The 20173-nt window shown below is 41.3% G+C and overlaps 1 protein-coding gene across 1 annotated transcript in view; it reads right to left on the bottom strand.

The window, feature by feature from the left end:
* Positions 1-20173, bottom strand: part of LOC140227563 (probable E3 ubiquitin-protein ligase HECTD4) — a 100282-nt gene that overhangs the window by 28984 nt on the left and 51125 nt on the right. Inside the window, 13 exon segments of the mRNA XM_072307980.1 lie at positions 436-571; positions 1083-1273; positions 2164-2242; positions 3422-3584; positions 4027-4334; positions 4938-5131; positions 5927-6074; positions 8879-9025; positions 9625-9791; positions 10634-10754; positions 11229-11346; positions 11622-11804; positions 17042-17052. Coding sequence (XP_072164081.1) covers positions 436-571; positions 1083-1273; positions 2164-2242; positions 3422-3584; positions 4027-4334; positions 4938-5131; positions 5927-6074; positions 8879-9025; positions 9625-9791; positions 10634-10754; positions 11229-11346; positions 11622-11804; positions 17042-17052 — 1966 coding nt within the window.

Raw genomic sequence — 20173 nt, 5'->3', positions numbered from 1 at the left:
TAAACCTTGTCATTGCTCTATCACTGCATTTTAACGATGATTTGTGCACAAAAAGAAATTCTCTAACTCCTGCTGAGTGATTGGCAGCAGGTAAAAAATGTGTCTCCACAGGGACATGAAGCCCCCAAAACATCAAACATTCTTGAATATTCTTCTACTCAATTCACATATAGCTAACATATTCCTTAAGAAAACAAAAATCACCTCCACATTTCAAGAAAACATGCCACTTGAGGGACTTTGGCACCCTGTGAGGCATAGAATAACACCCGTAACAAAAACATTCATGTTCACAAGGAACTAAGTACAGAAGTTCACTCAACCACATACTCCAAACAGATCGCAAGTTCAAAGACCTTCAGACTTTGTACTCTGCTCACAAGCTCATGGGGCTATTGACTCGATAACCAAGGCAAGGGGAGAACATTGACCTACCCTCTCCACAGCTGATGCCCAGATCTCCGCCGTGTTTGACTCCGGTGCCGTCAGGAGGCTGTGCATCAGGGCGACGACCTCCGAGGCCATGCTGTTGGCAACGTGCCCACTGATGAAAGGTCGCACAGGGTCAGTTCTGGGAGGTCACATTAGAAAATGCACTGTGTGAATTTATTGCATTTCCATGTGAATTCAACAAATCAGATTTTTTTCTTGGAAAACTTAGGCTAAATCATAACACATGAGCCTTTATTCCGCGGTTACAGTGGAGAACAGTCACAAGCACTTTCATACTCGTGACAGGGAACAACACAACATCTTTTGCCTTCTATAATACTTTGATACAGTATGTCTTTATAATTATCATCATCTTATAGGGAAAAAACTGGATATCTTGCCAGAAGAAATCAAGAATATTTGACCCAAACTGGCTGTAATGTAATAAAATTTTCTACACTTTCTATTTTCTACACGAGGAACAATTAAAAGATGTTCTCTTCCTCATTCACATCACCAAGCAAAACTTTCAAACAACAAATACAAAGATAGTTTTTTCATCTTAGAATACTTTGAAACTCTGTATGACATATTCACCAACAAGAAGTATGGGTTGCGAAAGGTCTATAAATCCAAACTCATTGGCTCACCTGGCAAGCTCAGCATTCTTCTCCCGACAGACTGCTTCAGCAGTCAGCTTCAACTTCTCCTTGTTGCTGTTCTCTGGGTCGGCCACCTCCACTGGGGCACCGACGCTAACGATGAAACCAGACTGGGCCAGCTTGCCTGCCTTCTGGATGGCTGTGGCCGCATCTTCGGTGAAGAGTTCAGCCTTACCCGTCTGCGAATCAAAGGCCATTGGGATTAAACTTTGGAAGGCTTCTGACAACTATGGGTATTATACATGTATTCTTCCAAAAGCTTTTTCACAACTTTGACACATTTGTTCACATTTTGTTGACATTTGACATTACAGCCATGCACAGCACATTTCTATCATAATCAATTATTATTACTAAATACACTGATAAACACCGATAGGAGTGATGAACAGGTCAATGATGGAATGGGTTTCATGTCTTATTGCATATAGTTTTTGTTCAGATAGATTTATTATGAAACGTGACATTAATTTGATTGGAAGGTGACAAGCATCTAGGAAATCGTCACATATTGTCAATTGGGATTTGCTCTACAAACTTATGCGATGAGACGGCAGTAAAGGGATCATATTGTTTTGGATGAAACCTAACTTCTCTATCTAACATTTTTCGGTGAGATAATGAAAAACTTCGTAAGAAGTATGAAAGAGCATGTAATTCCAAGAGGAATTCAATGTTTATTTGATGACAATTGAATTTGAAATGGCTGAGATATTCAAAATAGAGCAATCGTAACAAAAGGTGGGACCCACCTTTTATAATGATCGCTTCGTTTTACTTTGTTTTTGGATTTCTCAGTTGTTCCAAAACTGATTTTCATCAAATAAACTTTGACTTACTCTTAGAATGGTATGGTCTGTACTATTTCATACATGGTTTCTTGGTATCTCGCAAAAAGTTAAAAGCCCAACCCTCATCTCCACCGATACTATACCATCCCTTTAAGCATGATAAAGCTAAAGGGAAGATTGCTTTTTATGGATATTTTTTTTTATCATATTACATAATATAATTGAGCAGTTTTGCAGAAAAACATCAATGAATGAAAAAAAAAAAAGACCCTCCTTACAGTATGCATGTTGCGATCCATTCGCAAGACCTTTTCCATGTTTGCACCGCTCCCCAGACGGAATGGTCGGCCCTCCGAGCTGTTTAGACCAAAAGAGAAATGCATCATAAATCTTTACCAATTAATGCACTGTTTTCTAAGTCAAGTAAGTGAGATACTGTCTGCATATCAATGTCAGATAAATATTTAGCATTGATATTGTGTACACGTAATACACAACACATACCAAACTGCAAGTAAACATGAATATTCACAAAAGGGCACACAATATTTTGATAGCCAAACTGCGAAATGACATTTCCGTATGAAGTAGTTTTCGTGGGGCTGAAATATTTTCATGCGACAAGTATCATTCATTCACACCAGTCCTTGTCCTAACGTATCAAGGATTACAAACTACAAGCACAACTCTTGAAATTCTGCAATTTCTTTCACTCAGAGAAAGGTGTCATTGGGTATATACAAGTGTATCGCTGGTGTGTATTTGTGTATGTGTGTTTGTATATGTGCCTGTGTCTCAGTGTTTATAAATGTGGGTATGTCTGTCAAACTTGTGTTGAAATCCATTTTAATGTTTTCTCTTTATCATGTAAACCATGGATAATTCAATTGTTTGGCTGCGATACAAGTGTTACATTTAGACCATTATCGAATTGAACAGAGGTGTTTGTACACTGTGTAAATCTACCACCTTTCTGTTGCCACACAAATAAGTAAAAACAGCATTTTCAGCCTGTATATTATGTCAAGAGACCAGAGATTCCATGAGAGTGACTAGCCAAAGATCAATTTAGTCAAAATCTCTTTCAAGGCGTCCTCTACCCAAAGATGTTATGCAGGAGCTATGTATAGCATTCCCCATCCTTTTCAAAATACCTGTCGGCCGCAATCTATCAAGGCAGTTAAAATTTAGTTCATGGATTATGGAAATATCATCTTCGTAAATGTGCTTGACAGATCCATTATGCCAATAGACATCCTAATAACAAATGCATCTGCTCTAACATGCACATGTGAAAGGTACAGATAACTGACACTCGTTCTAGTCCATGGACTAAATCTAAACCATAGACTTGATTTAAACCACCTTTGTTCATTCTGGCAAATAATGTTTCCCCATTCATTTTTGGAGTCTTTACTCTAACCTTATCACTAACCAGTATTTAGAAGGGGGTTAATTGCCCTGATACGCAATGATAACATTCACCTGCTAAAGCTGCACCCATTCCCCCTGGTCCCATTCCCCCCTGGTCCTCACCTGAGCAGTGCCTGGATCACCTCCCGTGAGGTCTGGTCCTCCCTCTTGTGGAGAAAGACGGACAGTCTGCCATCCTGGTCCTCGAGGTCATCCTCCCGGCTGGGCACAAAGCCACCGGACGGGAAGTGACCGAGCTGCTCCGGGGCCAGCATGGTCTGGCATCCTTTGGGGGATACAAAGGGGGAAGAGAGTTGTGAGGAAAAGTTTCAGTTTCCAAGGCATCAAAAGAAAATGCAACGCGTGGCAAGATTTGGTTGGTTAAATTGTCACAACTTACACATTTCATTTAACTTGAAGATCCAAGAAACGTATCTCCACTAGTGTACTTATGATTCTGATCTAAAATCAAAGCTGCACTTTGTACAAGAGTCTTTACTGTGTAAATGCATTTGAGGATCACATTAACACATTACACCTTTTTCATACATAAAATGAGCCTTTTACAAACTATTTGTGACTCTGTCCATTCTTGGATGAAAGGGGAAACACTGCTAACCCCTTCCAGATACTGGGACAAAGTTGTAATGGAATTCTTAACTCTCACAAGACATTTTTTTTTTTCAGCAACAGGCAGGACATCAAAATAAAATTTTAAACCAGCTCACCTGGCACCACACAGTCTCCAAGCTTAGCCAGGAGAAGGCTGGCGATGCGGGCCGGTGGATCGCCGTCAGCAACCGATGTTCCATCTCCCCCGTCGGAAATCGCGCTGGCACCGGGTGTGGCCAGCTCCGACCCCCACACCGGCAGGCGTACATGGGCACAGTCCTGAGCGCTCATGAGGGGCAGAGCCACGCGGCAGAGCTGGAGGATGATGAGGACCAGTTTGGGGGAGGGGCGCTGGTCCAGGAGGAGAGATAGGAGCTTGGAGACGCAGGCTGGCTGGCTGAGGATGGCACGCCCCATGCGACTCCTGCACACACATGGATGGAGGGATACTGAGACAGTATGTCTAAATAATTTTGTCTGGAGAGTGTATGCCACCAGATTTCTAAAACAATTTCAAGTTATAAGCAAAAAAAAAACCCCTCCAAAACAACAGACAAAATCAAATTGAAGGATTTTGATAAGAATTACTCTTGCTTTTAAAAAAGAAAGTATATAAGACTCCCTATTGCACTAAAAAACAAAACAAAACAAAACAAAACAAAAAATACATCGAAAACGGCCAATAGTGAGAAATGCATATGGACAAGCACTTTTTTTTTTCTTGTACCCATTAGAGATTCAAGTAGTTTGAGAAACATTTCAATATATTGAGGTTATACAAAAGAGCGAGTACACACATATGGAAATTATACAGACAGTATCACACACACAAATGTAAGAGCACACAGGAGAGTATATGTTCAGTTTTTCAGAATATTTGTCATCTTGAGGTTATTGAGCAGACTGCCTGTAACATTATCTATAGAAATTAAATGTGCCTAGTATACCGCAAACATACACATACATTGTATACACAAATTTGTAAAGGAGTATAAGAGCACATACAGTGGTTGCAAAGTTTCATCACCTTGATAGGTTGTTGAGTAGACTAAGAACCTCTTGAAGGGCTTCGCTGCCCGCCGCTTCATTACCACAGGTCTCCGTGGCACGCGCAAGATGATTGGTCAGCAGCAGGGACACCTGGCGGGCAAGTCCGGCATGTCCCAGTGCATTGTGGGATATGTCATCTGTCTCCCATGACACACATCGATTTGCAAGGACCTGATAAAAACAGGAATAGATGAGCAACGTAATACAACAATCATATCTTGCCCTGTGCAATACGATTCAAATAATCTCTCCTACACAATCACTGAGTGTGCATTATCACAAAGTTCTGTTAAGAGTGGAATATTTTGCAGGTTTTTTTTTTCTTGAATCTTGTGAGTCCACTGCCATTTGTGGTGAGATTTGCAAAAATGAGCAACTTGAAAAAATGTCGCTTCCTCTTACACAAATGTCCTGAATATTATCTCAAAGACGGAAAATCTCAAACTTTTCTCCCAAAAACCGATAATGCATTTTCTCATTCTGACACTGGCAAATTACCTTCACCTCCCCATGCTAATGTAATACATGTATGTAGTCCTTGCAGTGATTCTGTAGCACATTGTCCATACATAAAAAACACACAAAAACTAAAAACAAAAACAATAATTTCATCTTACAAGATCTTGAGACAAAAAACAAATAAAAACAAACAAACCCTGTTTCGCATTTCAAATGTAGTAATAAGCTGCCTACAGGGCTACAAGGGCCTTTTATTTATTCAAACTGCTTTTCTTATCAATCTTCCCCTATGTCTAACTTGGCACAAACAAAGGCACTCATCAAACTGCTAGGAAACAAAATATTGCAAAAAGCCATCTTCAGTGTGACTTCATCGAACATAGATCTCTCAGAAAGACTACTGTTTTTCCCCTGCTTGACTGATAAGTTCTCATGAATATTCATGAGCAATATTCTGCTGCATTATTCATGAAATGAGCTTTTGAGGAGTGGCATTGTTTGTCTCACCTGAAATCCTGCCCAGGCTAGGGCAGACACTCTCTGACCACTGGATTGCGTCTCAGGTCGTGAGGGCTGACCGACCGAGTGACCAAGACTGCAGAGTCTGTCCAGTAGGCTGACCAACTGACTGTCTACAAGACACTTCTCTTCACTCCTGCCGAGAAAATATGAGTGGAAAACCTTGACACACACTGAATACTTACAAATTTGTACATAGTTGCCATAAATCAGCACACATGATGATTGAAAATCTAAGTATAGTGATCTAGGATTAAGCACTTCTACTCACTTTTTCACATTGACGGCGAACATAAGCTGTTTGACTTAACTTACTTGACTTAATATCAGTGGTTGCATTATTGAAGTAATGTAAGAAAATTAAAAAGGATGAACACACCTTGCACAAGATATGCAACAAGCAATTTCATATGTAGTGCCACAATTTGGAAAGGCTTCTTATAATTCTTTTTCTATAATATTTCAATATGAAATGATTCTTCTCTTCATATGGATGATATGAGATTTTTAACTCAGAAGTAACTTTTGCACTATCCATTGACAAAAGTCAGAAATATTTTCTACAAGTCACAGAAATTATGAAATACGGGATGATTACTATACAGTCAACCTCACCCAAATTGAATCCATAGGGACTGGGAAAAATCCCTCAACTTGGATGAATTTCAACTTACAGACTAGAATTAACACATGTTCATTTTCATCCAGAATAGAATTACAATTTTTCTTTTGTTAAAGACACCCAGTCGCGAGGATACATGGACATATTTCAGCCGCGGGCGGCAGCACGTAAACTCGCTTCCGAAGTTGCTACGAAGCGAAATGTGTGTGTGCGCAAGACATCCCTAAAGCAATGTATCGCGCTATAATATCTCGTTTGCTCGCTTGATTGATCTGAGCGCGGGGAGTACGTTTTGTGTAATGTGAATTGAATGTATGGTATACTGTATGTACTGTGTGATGCAATGTTCGCATGAGCTATAGTAGCTAGCTGCCTATACTTCGTACGACTACAGTGTACGCCTTCTCTTCATCGCACCGTCGATCGTCGTCACTCGTTAACTACACTGTAATCGTCAGATCAGATTATATATAGGTACAGGGTGGCCATCATGGACGATGACACATCGTAGATTGGGTCGGAGACCCTGTGTCTTGTATGGTAGCCCTACTACATATCGACCACCCTTATTGGAACCGACCGCGTATAATTCGCGCACTGAACACTTAGTACGCACTTCTCTGCGCGCAAAGCACATAAAAATGGATTGGCTTTGAATGTAGATGAGGATGGTGTGGGAAAACGCTATAATTCATTGTTCATTAATGGTTTTAATCAAGGACAAAATTTCGAATGAATATTTTCACCGAATCGTAATGACAGCACAATGTAATGTCTATGGAAGTTTCTAAAAGGCTTCTAAAAAGCTTCGTACAACACAGTGTTCAATACAACTCGGTTTGCGTGCATTGTCAATGCAAAAACAGCGGTCGATCCTAATAACGCGATTTACCGCGGGGAGCTGAAACGAGGCCACGCAAGTTCGTCGGCGATATTTTTGCACTGAAACTTCGAATCGAAAACGGAACAACGGCATTTGATAGAGCTGGATTTTCTCAATCACGTAGGTCAAGTTTTTTTACGTGAATTTCAGTGTTAAATATTCTTATCAAGCAGATAAACATTAGGCGGTCGATTAGTAGTAGGTCCAACCATACAGGTACTTGCCCTGGCGTGTGTAAATTCAGGACGGGGAAGCGACTGTGCCCGTGCAGGGCCAACGGCCACAGTTGCACTGCACAGTGTAACTGGCCGTGGTAGAAGGGGGCCGTGCACCAACCGACATACCTTCAAGTCGAAGTAGGGCCTAAACTAGAATCTATTATTGTTAGATCTATCATCTTTGAACCTATAGTTCCCCTGTTTAAACGTTAGAGTTCTACCAGATCTATTGGGTTAGACTACATGTATGATGGAGCTTGCGATAGATCTATTCATTCATTCTCTGCGTTCTCCACTCATCGATAGCGTCAAACCAGTAGATACGTTGCCTCGAGTTGGACGGCTGTTTGATCTCCATTGTGAGGTTTCAGTACTAAACCAAAGCCAAGGCTAAGCCGAAACAGTACAGCACTTTTTATTGCAAACAGTACACGCATACCACACACAATATTGATATTGACATACCGGTACCGACGACTTTGTTATGTTACGATCCGGCCCAACGTACTGTAAGCTGTACGCATGCAGCTGACGCAGCAGACAACATTGCACGATGAGATCATAACAACCTGCCATATGGCCATATGCATTGCAACTTGCTATACATGAAGCTTAGAGTTTTAATACTTCTTCATCAAAGCATATTTATAAACACCAAATATTAAACAACGTAATACATGAATAATTTATGATATTGTTATATAATATTTTCAGACATTTTGAAATATTATTGCTTAGATTGCTGAAATTGGCACCATAGTGCATATAAACAGAGACTGGAGCCAGATACGTACGTACGTACGTATACACCCGACAGCTCTCACTACTTGTTGTGTGGCGGACCGGGAGAGATTTTCATGCGCATGGCTGTTGTGCGGTTTTGTGCATGCACCCATTCGGCCCCATTCGGTAGGTATTCGGGCGTCCATGTTGAAATTACAGTGGACAGCTCGCACGGCGCTCGTGCCCCATCTGGTTTTCGCTGGTGCGCTGCGTAGCGTCGTGTTCGGCATTCGGTACGTACGGGGGTACAATAACGGGAGGAGCAGCTTGTCGTGCTTTTCTACTGAGCTGCGAATCGCCTGCGACGACCGGCTGCCTTTAAACTTTTTCTTTGACCAATTTTTTTAATTGTGTGAGGTTGACTTTGGCGAGGTTGACTAAATGTATATGAGATGCATTTCTACACAGCACTTATCCCCATAGCTGGTTTTCACCTGGTATAGGGAATGGTACAGAGAAGTCCGATGCTGTAGGCACTGTCCGTTGGATGGCACGTGGCCAGCTGTACGATGGCTGTCATGGCGTCCGCAAAGGCTTGCCTGACAGTCTCCACAAAGCCTCCACACACCAAATCCTCAATCCTGTATCAGGAAATGGCATTAAAAAAAGAGGCTTAGATTGGGGGTACTTGTTACTGTACACCATTAAGAGAAAATGCTCATTACTGTTGAGCAACGGTAGTCCACATTGGACAATTGCTATCCAGAAATCATTTCATGCTGATGTTCATCTAGAAACAAATGAAATGAGAATGAACCATTACCACTTAATATGGATAACAAGAATGATATTCTAACCGAAAATTAATCCTTTGTTTTCCAAACTAGTATCATGAATGCTAACCTCTGTAGATAAAAAAAAAAATCACTTTGAGGGACGGAAAAAAACAAAATGAAACACATTTTGAAGGTGAATAACATACTGAAGGTAAATAGCATATCAGGTATGCTTATAAACACTGCAAAATATTAAACATGTTTCTTCACAATTCAGCGAAAATAAACATTCTGTTTCCTTCTTGATGAACAAAACAAAACAAAACATACCACCAGTACATTTTTAACACATATTAGGTGGCAGCATCCATGCAAGATTGCATGTCAGCCAAGATGTGTCCTACTTGTGAAATACCATAGACCTCCTCAGGATTCTAAGGACACATTGTAAGGGATCTCCTAACCTGGGTCCCTGCTGAAGTACTGATGTGACAGTGGTCACAAGATGGGCATAGCCCTCCGAGTGTCCGGCAGTGGTCATCAGCTGGTGCGCATGGACCAGGGCCTGCTGTCTGGACTGTCCACGTCGGTGGCGGGCCTTGACCGCCGACAAGAAATCTTCCCTGGACACCTACAAATCCAAAGCACCAATTTTAAGGCATGATGAAAGGTTACAAAAATCGCTAAATCAACATGTTCTACATGTCTTAATCTTCTGTCTGTGGCTGGGTTGTTGGTTATGGTAACAACAGATCATTAGAACAGATGCCAAAGCTACTCTAGGGCTACTTACAAATACCAAGAGACAATATGATTAACATACGAATGCAGTTAGCTCTTTGACACATGTAATGTAAAACATGATATATTCGCCGCATGAAATTTTCGCGAATTGGAGCCGATAGCCTTTTTCGCTGCATGAAATTTTCGCGAACTGCCACTGGCATTCAATGCATAAAGTGTAGACAAGAACTTTTGCGTCAATTTTAATTTCGCGAATCTCAGCGCTCGCGAAATGCGCGAAATTAAAATGCACACGAACATTCCTCGTTTTACAGTAACTCAAAAGTATGACGGCAATTTTTTTTTGAATGGCAATATAAGCAACATATTCCTACCAGGTAAAAGTTTTCTGCATCATTTGAAATCCACTTGCACTTTATAATGCACACTAGTAGAGATTTGCAAAGGGGCTTTGCCATTAATTAAGAACAAAATCACTCTTAGAAATAGAAATATGAGATACCAATTGGTACTGTAAATACAGGTCTACATATAAGTGGAGTGAATCACACCTAGAGAGCATGATTTGGTTAATTTCTGTCCTTATCACATCTTAAGGGTTAATCTATAGAGTAGAAAAGATAATCTGAATAGTCTTGAATACAGGAAGACTTCACATCATTTTAAGTAATTTCAACTTTTTTTCATATGGCATCACAGTGCAATCAGACAGAACATATGTCTGCTTACAGCCTGCCGGACATTGGTCCCTATGAAGGCAAAGAGTTCATCCAGTAGCTGACTGAGATTCTGCTTGCTTTCTGGTGGACTCCCAGAAGCGCTGCTTCGTGATCGCCTCATCTGGTATATCCTGAAAAACAATTCAGGGAAAATAAAACACATTTTTTTTTTTTTTTTTTGTTCAGCTCATGTCTTGTATTCTGCATAAAGAGTGATCATGTTGCTTTCATGTGATCCTGTTTTTTCCTGAAATTCTAGACGGAAAAAATAGATAGGGAGTTTCATCTTACCCACAGAATATAAAGAGGCAACATGAAGCAGTGGAATGGATTCCCACTTCCAGTAGTTCAGAGTCATTACTACGTTCTCTGAAACTGAGGTTCTTAAAAAAAACCCTGTGATTTCAGTAGAAATTACTGATAGATTACAGATTCATGTCTTGATGTATCAAAGGAGGTTGCTAATGGCTTCGAATTAAATCATTCAGAGAATCGAACATACGTTTGCATGGAAATTTCATCCAACTGACAAGAACTTTTTCACACCAGTAACAAAGAAACTGTAACAAAACAGCAGAAATAAAGTAATTGGTGGTGTTGCTGACCTGGCAGTTGACTTTTCACTGGCGGAGGGTCGGGCTGTTGTGAGATCAGCTGGCATGGATAAACTCCTGGAGAAGAGACTAGTACTGGGGGGCGCCTGTGAGGTCACACTTCCACTCCCTTGAAAAGAGAGAGAGAGAGAAAAAAAAAAAACCCACCCCAAATCAATGAAAGAAGTCAATTTGCGCCAACATGAAATTCATATAGAGACAAATAAAATGGCTTACTCTTCATATAGGTTTTTCATGCAGCTGATTAATTTTGCCAAGGGAATTCTCTAATGCCGTTCAATGTTATACTTCTTCTTCTACGGTGCTTCTCTTCAAAGCCTGTTCAACAACTGGATGAAGGTAGCAAATGCAAGGATTTCTCCTGCTGAATTGCAAATCACTCACACGACACAGGGCCAAGCTCATCGACACCTTGGAAGACGCTTCTACCGGCGATGCTTGGAGACCCCGCCTCTGTTACCATGGCGACCTGGAGGAGGGACTCTGCACGCAGCAGGATGCTGGTAGTAAGGGATGCTGTTCTTGCCAGTTTAGTAGCATCCTGGTCTTTTGCTTCTCTGCTTTCTTCTCCGAGTTGATTTCTAAATAATGGAGGGTTAGGAAAAGGGATTACGGCAATTTCGTTTTTGTCTTTCTTCACCAAAAGTACTAAGATTACACATTTGGATATTCAATATCATAATCATAAGCTAGTATGAAAACATGATCATAACTTACCTAAGGCATTTGCTTTTCAGGTGTAAAGTCCCATTATAACATAATGCCAGTCTTTCACTACTTTCGGGGTAATATGAATATCAATCATAACAATGCTGATTGCATTTACTGTGAAAATGACAAAATACTGCCCTTTCTCAAATCATATATTACACTCCTCATAGAAGCTAAGGAACCACTGTGCAAGACCATTCATATCTAGTTATTCCTGTATCGTAGAAGTGTTTGTAATTACACAATTGCCAGATCTTTCCATCCTGAACTTTCATTCTATTCTTGCAGGTCGAAGGGTGCGGACGTGCCGTGGTGCTCTCGCTGTTCTACTTGTACTATTAACCGAATTTTGCATCTATCTTCTGCCTTTCAGCTTTGATTAATATTGTTTGTTCTTCTTGATCATATGAGTGAGCCTGTTTTTCATTTATTTGATCCTTATGTGACACATTTCTGCTGAACTTGTTTTGAAATTTGACTGCGGATCTGAACCCAAAGGACAACGCATATCATCGTAAGTTGTTCGACTCACGGCAGTCAAGCACTGCTTTGCACAGTCTGTCGCAGTGAGTGCACGTCCGCTGCTCTTTAGCTTCCGCCCTATACAGTTTGAGTTACCGTGATTTATACATGTTATCACTTACTTTACTACTTTGTTGTGTTGATGTTATATACTTCGTAAGATCATTTATCATTCATTGTAGCGAACAGTATATTGTCTAATTATTATTTTTCTTTTTGTCTTAGATGTGTAGGCCTATTTTCCTCTGTTTTGAGTTATAGTATCCACTATTAGTATTATCCATATATCTATATCTTTGATTGACTTCACCTGTAGTTTATTTGTGAAAGGAAAGTATTATCTGTCTGTTATTGTGTTATTATATATCCACTGTGTATTTACACCCAGGTGTCAAAATACATCTGATTCTGTGTATACTTGTGTAAACTGCAGTGTTCGGTCGCTGCACGTTGCCAAAGCTATAGTGTGTAGCTACATGTAGCTGCCATTTTGTTTCTCACCTCCTCTATACACGCGTTCTCTTTTGTAATTCCCTTTGTTCTATACTATCCGACCTATTTACTTTATAACTGAGAGGCCTCATACTTTCTTTAGAGTTCCTTATCGCTTGGTCTCTCTTGTCATTGCCTGGTTTTTTCCTTTTCTTCGTATTCGGTCCGGTGCGCCTTTAGTCCTCCTTTTCCCTTTTATTCATTTCGCCTCTCCCTGCCCCACTCTATTGTTTATCCCCACTCGATCCTCTCCCTACATGGCCGTCACAATGGCGGCCATGTCTGGAATTCAGGACGTCCCTCCCCTCATTGTTCCCGCTAATGACTCCGAAGAAAACCCCAACAACCTCTCAGAGATAGAACCTGACCCCACTCCGATTCCTATCCGCGACACTGGCTTTACTGAAGTATCACGAAAAAGACAACGACCGAATTCCCAACCCTACTCCGATGACGAATCTGATCTGTTTCACACACCCACCCGTCCTCCCTTCAACCCGCATGTAACTATCATTGGCACAGTCAAAAACATTACTCTCATCAACCCCATCCAGATCGCACGTGAAATAAACAAGCTAGTAGGAAAAGTGTCTCAAGTCCAACGCAAACAAAAATCCTTCACTATCAAATGTTTCAATCCTAAACAGGTTCGTACTCTTATGGAACTGAATGAATTCTGCAAAACCCCAATTCGTGTCACTAACGACAAGTCATTCTCTCCTGTTCTAAAAGGTGTCATCAAACGCGTCTCGCCCGAGTTAACGGAACAAGACATCAAGGAGGCGCTGGCGGGCCAGGATGTGACCGAAGTTAAGCGCATCTCAAAGCGATCAAACGATGGTCCCACCCCAACCAATGTACTTGTTCTCTCTTTCGACTGCCCCTCACTTCCAGAATCAGTGTGCATTGGCTACGAAACTTTCCCAGTAAGTGTATATGTTCCCCCTGTTTCTCGCTGTTTTCACTGTCAGAGGTTTGGTCACACAAAAGATACATGTAGATCTAAACAGCGTTGTGTAAGGTGTGGAGAAAACCATGATCTCTCTTCTTGCCCGTCCAAATCCAATCCAAAATGTCTGCGATGCAGGGGCCCCCATAGCGCGGCATACGCAGGTTGCCCAAAGTTCAAACTTGCACGTAAAGTGCAAAATTACTCCACTTTGAATCATGTTTCCTACGCTGAAGCTGCCAAAAAATTACAGGTTACCCAATCCAACACCCAGGCTATGAATTCTAACCCAGATCAATCTGACCCGCAACATCTCCCAGGTCCTCATGTGCCCGATTCTCCTCCTCAATCCACCATACCTGCTCCCATTCATAACTCCAAGTCCAACCCTACCACCTCCTCCATCACTACTTCTCGCTCCCATCCTACCACTGTGAATGTGACCCATGCATTTACTCAACCCCAACAGGCTACTGACAGGGCCCAGGTTCACAGAAGCCTCCCAGTCCCCACAGATACAAATACGGCCTCCACTCAAACTAACAAACGGCAACTCCCTCCTACAACATCCATTCTCCTAGTAGAAAAACTAGTCTCCTTTGTGAGCACAGTTATCAACAATCTTCATGCGGCTGATTCTGACCACAAGAGAATCATGTTAGTTGTTCAATCTGCAAACACTTGCTTCGATGTGGTCGTTTCCCAGGAAAAGATATTCGAACTCCTACACCAGAACCAATAATGGATCTGAACCTCATTATTTGGCAGTGGAACGCCAGAGGGCTCCCCTCTAATGGCGCGGAGCTGACTCAACACATCTACTCTTCCCCTTCTCCCCCACATGTTATCCTCGTGCAAGAGACCTGGTGTCACGATGACACAAATTTCTCCATTCCTAAGTATACTGCTCTGTGGCGCAATCGCGTCTCATCACGTGGAGGTGGCTGTGCAATTTTTATTCATCAAGACGTAAATTTCAGCAATGTTCATTATTTCCCTCACCTAGAGGGCTTAAAAGTCAATATTCTGTATAGAAATGTTTCTGTCACTGTGATAAATTTTTACAATCCCATAAAAAGATTGTCCACACAAGATTTACTTTCACTTACAGTCGACTGCCTGCCATACTATGTCATTGGAGGAGATTTTAACGCCCACCATCCTGCATGGGGAGGAACCACTATGGACCTCAACGGAAAAGTCATATTTGAATTTTGCAATGATCACGATATTGTTATGCTTAACGATTCCTCAGCAACACGCTTTGACATTGCTAGAGGATCTTCCACATCAATTGACCTCACTCTTGTTCCTCCGTCATTAGCCCCCCACTGTAACTGGTCGGTATCCCCGTTTTCCCTCGGGAGTGATCATTACCTTATATATTGCAGTGTTCATTTTACTTTGCCATTAAAGCGACTTTCCATACCTAGCGCTTCCTCTCAAAATCATGACAATCTTCCGCCCCGTTGGGCTTTTCGAAGAGCCAATTGGGAATTATTTCAGCGTGAACTAGAATTGTTACATCATTCACACAGCTCCCGTCCAGCAAATATTTACGATTTGTATGATCTTTTTCTACAATGTATTACCCAAGCTGCTAATGCTTCTATTCCCCTCCAGACCCCGACCTGTCGCCCACCTCTTCCCTGGTGGTCGGCGGCCTGTTCGAGAGCTGTCCGCGACCGTCATCGTGCCAAACGCAAGCTTGATAAGTCATATCTTTACGATGACTTAATCACTTATCTACAATTCAATGCTGCAGCCAGGCGCACCATTATATCAGCCAAACGTTCTCATTTCACTACTTTTTGCAACTCTTTGAACCGTTTTTCCCCACTCTCAGATGTATGGTGCAAAGTAAAACTATTGTCTAACAATAACACCAGGAGTACCTTCCCACCCATACTTATAAACAATACTTATACTCATGACGCCCACTGTATCGCCAATGCTATGGCAGTTGCTTTCTCTCAAAAGCCTTCTTTAACTCCCACTCTCCCTCTCCCTACTTCCCAACCCCCATCCTATATACATGACAATGATTCTCCTCTCAATGCTCCTTTCACTCCCAAAGAGCTCGAAATGGCGATCAAAGCTTCCAAAAACTCAGCCCCTGGGGGCGATGGAATCAACAAACAGTTGTTAAGCCATTTAAATGACAATATGTTTTGCTCTCTGTTAGAGATTATTAACATGAGTTGGGAAACGTCTGTGATCCCGCCCCAATGGAAACACTCCATTATCAAGCCCATACTAAAGCCTGGCAAGGACAAACACTCCATCAGCTCCTACCGCCCAATTTCTCTCACACCTATTGTATGTAAACTCATGGAACGTATGATTGTCCGTAGACTCTCGTACATTATTGATAAATATGATTTAATTTCTTCCCATCAGTCAGCTTTCCTCCGACATCGTAGAATTCTCAATAATCTCCTTTGCTTAGAATCCGAAGTAAGGAAATCCCTATTCAGTAAAGGATATACGGTCGCTATCTTTCTTGACATTTGTCAAGCCTTCGACTCTATTAATCATCAGGTACTGCTTTCCAGACTATACTCAGTGGGACTTCGAGGCCGATTTCTAAGCTGGGTACAAAGTTTTCTGGACTCACGAACTTTTCAGGTGCAAATAAACTCCACACTTTCAGACATTCGTACATGCCAAGCTGGCCTCCCGCAAGGTAGCGTCATTAGTCCTCTATTATTCAATTTGTTTATTGATGAAATTATACATTATTGTGCATCAAACGTGTCTATGTATGCTGACGACATCGCTTTATGGCATTCTTCTACCAGTCTTCGTCACATCAATACAAAACTCCAGTCCGATGTGAATAGCATCTCTGATTGGATGACACAGTATGGACTCTCTCTGTCTACTAATAAGTCTAAAGTGGTTATATTTCACTCTCGCCCAGTTTCTCCCACAGGTTTCTGCATTCGTCTCCAGAACGCTCCGCTTGAAGTCGTCCCTTCTCATAAATACCTAGGGGTTACCCTTGATTACTCCTTGTCATGGTCCCCTCATGTTCAAGACATCTTAATGAAATGCAACAAACGGTTAAACCTCCTCCGTTCGCTAACCGGTTCAAACTGGGGCGCCGATACACAAATCCTTCTCTTACTCTACCGGTCTCTAGTTCGCCCTCATCTCGACTACGCCTGTGAAATCTATGGTTCTTTATCCCCGCTCCTTTCAAGCAAACTAGATACAGTACAGGGCCATGCCCTTCGAATGTGCACCGGCGCGCTACCATCCACCGCCCTGCATGCACTTCAAGTAGAATGTAACGAACCACCACTCCATATACGCCGTGAAAGGGCCGCCTTCAATTACTGCGCCTACATATACACACTGTCCCCACTTCACCCCGTCCGAAAAGCCATTGTCAACTGCTGGCAATACTCTTCGAATAAATGGCCACAAAACAAACTTCCTTTCGCTCTCCGAGTAAAGCCGCTTACGGACACTTTCCTAAAGCTGCAACCAATGCATGTTTATCCCAGTCCCCCTTGGTCCAAAGAACATCCCAATATTGACTTCTCTCTTCACAGCTCATGTCCCAAGACCGCCCTCCCTTCAGCGCAACATCAAACTGCTCTTCAAACCATAAAGACCACATATTCAAACCACCTGACAATTTACACTGACGGTTCCCATGATCCCTCCACTAACTGTTCTGGCATTGGAATTTACGTACCTCACTATCGTCATGAAATAAGTGAAAGGGTTTCACCCATCTCAATTTGTCGTACAGAACTGGTAGCAATTCTTCTTGCCCTATCATGGCTGGAATCCTCTCCCCCTCTCAGAGCTGTTATTTTCTCAGATTCTCTCAGTGCCTTGACACTTTTGAATAACCACACCTCAAATATCCTTGACCTTCCCAGTGAAGTCCTTCTTAAATGCTCAAATCTTGTAATGAATGGGTGTGACATCACTTTAGCATGGGTACCAGCTCACTGTGGTCTAGCGGGCAACGAAAAAGCCGATTATCTTGCCAAACAAAGTTTACGTAAGAATATTACAATCAGTGTTCCTGTAAGTGTTGGTGATATACGACATGTAATTAAACATAGGTGTCTTGACGCTTGGAACGCGTTATGGCGCTCGTCTAAGAAAGGACGCCATCTTTTCAACATCCAACCCTGTGCCTCAAACACCTTCACCTTTGAAAGTCTGAATAGACGTGATGAAATAATAACTCACCGACTCCGCATGGGCAGAGCCAGATTAGCAACTTTTTATCATATTATCCGTAAGCATCCCACTGGTCTTTGCTCAATATGCAATGCACTGGAAACCGTGGAACATTATCTATTACACTGCAAACAACACACAAATCAACGTACAAATCTCATGCGTGCTATCCATAAGCAATCACTAAACATCTCTGATTTACTCGCAAATCACAAAGCTCTGGACGCAGTTATTGCCTATGTCAAGGAAACCAACAAATATCACAGTATTTAAGATTGCATAACTTTGCTGTAGCATGGACTTTGCAAAGTCTTGCAGAATGTACATGTACTTTATCATTTTGCAAACGTAGATTTCAAGATATTTTGTGAGTCGTATTATATGTTATTATGCATTATTGGTATTATCAATTACTTGTTTATTAATAATGTCTCCCACGTTGCTGTGGAATGCATTTGAAGAGGTATGTACATGTATCATACATCTTCATAAATAATTGCGAGTTGCCTATACACACGTCATGTTGGCATATATCTGCTTATCAATGATATGTGGGTTTTTGTGTTTGTTTGTTTTGTTTTGTTTTGTTTTGTTTTGTTTTTCTTTCTTTTTTTCATGCTTGATCATTGTGATAAATCTCACTTATGTTTTATTTAGTCTCGTTTTCCCCTTCCCAGTACACAGGGGAAGGACTTTCATTCTCCCCTATCCTCAGCGTAATAGACCTTCACGACATTCGCAGCGGACATCGCTCTCCGGTCCCCTCCGACAACAAGCCCACCTTTGAATTGGTCAGCCGTCACGTCGAGGCCTCCATCCGTCCACCTCGCCTATAGGTGCCGGAATCTGCAGCAAGCGGGTTTGGGGAGTCACTCGCTGCTGCAGATCCCGGCATCTCCCTCAATGGGTCTCTATTATATAAAATATATTCATGTATATTGTCTTACGTTCCTTGCGTGCGTTTCCCTAGCAAGAACAGGGGATCCTTTCGTTCATATACCTATAGTGTAATTTTATAAATGATACACCTTTCATCATTTTTGTGGTGAGAACAACTTAAAAATATTTGTTAATCCCCTTTCGTATGAGTCGCCTGCACCTAATTAATACTTTAAATCTATGGTTTGAATTTATTTTGAAGATTATTATGACTCCCACTTTCTGGCACTAAATTGTACTTTTTATTTTTTGGGGCTTGAAGCCCGCAGGTATACTCATACGTCTTTGATTCCAGGATTATATCTGTATCATATTTCTCCGTTGTTTGCTGCAAATATTTTTCTGTATCAACGCCTTAGAGCTCCTTGATATAAACACTGCAAATATTTTTCTGTATATGCAAGTATTTTTCTGTATCAACGCCTTAGAGCTCCTTGATATAAACACTGTATATATATATTTTTTCATCTTATTCTTTCTTTCGAAACAATGATACAGTTATAGTAATTTTATCTATTTTGTAAAAAACATATCATTGTGTGTGTGCTCTATTTAAATACTGTACATTATTTTGGGTTGAACCATGATATGGATGTGTCTGTGCGTGGTTGAAGGTGTGTGTATGTGGTTGAGTGTGTGCACGTGGATGAGTTAGTGTGCGGTACACGCGCGCGTGTATTGTGTAATTATTTGAGTTTGTCTGAAGAATAATATGAGGTATTCATCAATATCATATGAGCTCCCTCGTGGAGACGTAATGAGCTCCTTTATGGAGACAATATGAGCTCCCTCGTGGAGACTTTATGAGCTCCTTTGTGGAGACAATATGAGCTCCCTCGTGGAGACGATATGAGCTCCCTCGAGGAGACTTGGTATGCATTTAATATTCTTGTTTATATCTCTTTAAGATCTATAATGTTTGTTTTATGTTATAAGTGCTGTCTGGGGCAAATTATTTGTATAGGGCCCCATTTCTCTCTCTCTCTCTTCTTTCGATCTTTAAAATAACAACAACAACAACTTTAAACAAGTTACTTTAAAAAAAAAAAAATAACGATACATTAATCCTGCATAATTCAGAATACATAATTCCTATGATGTAATAATTCAAACAACT

The sequence above is a fragment of the Diadema setosum genome, chromosome 4, assembly GCF_964275005.1.
Source record: "Diadema setosum chromosome 4, eeDiaSeto1, whole genome shotgun sequence".
Taxonomy (NCBI): Eukaryota; Metazoa; Echinodermata; class Echinoidea; order Diadematoida; family Diadematidae; genus Diadema; species Diadema setosum.
This window is presented reverse-complemented; position numbering and strand designations above follow the sequence as displayed.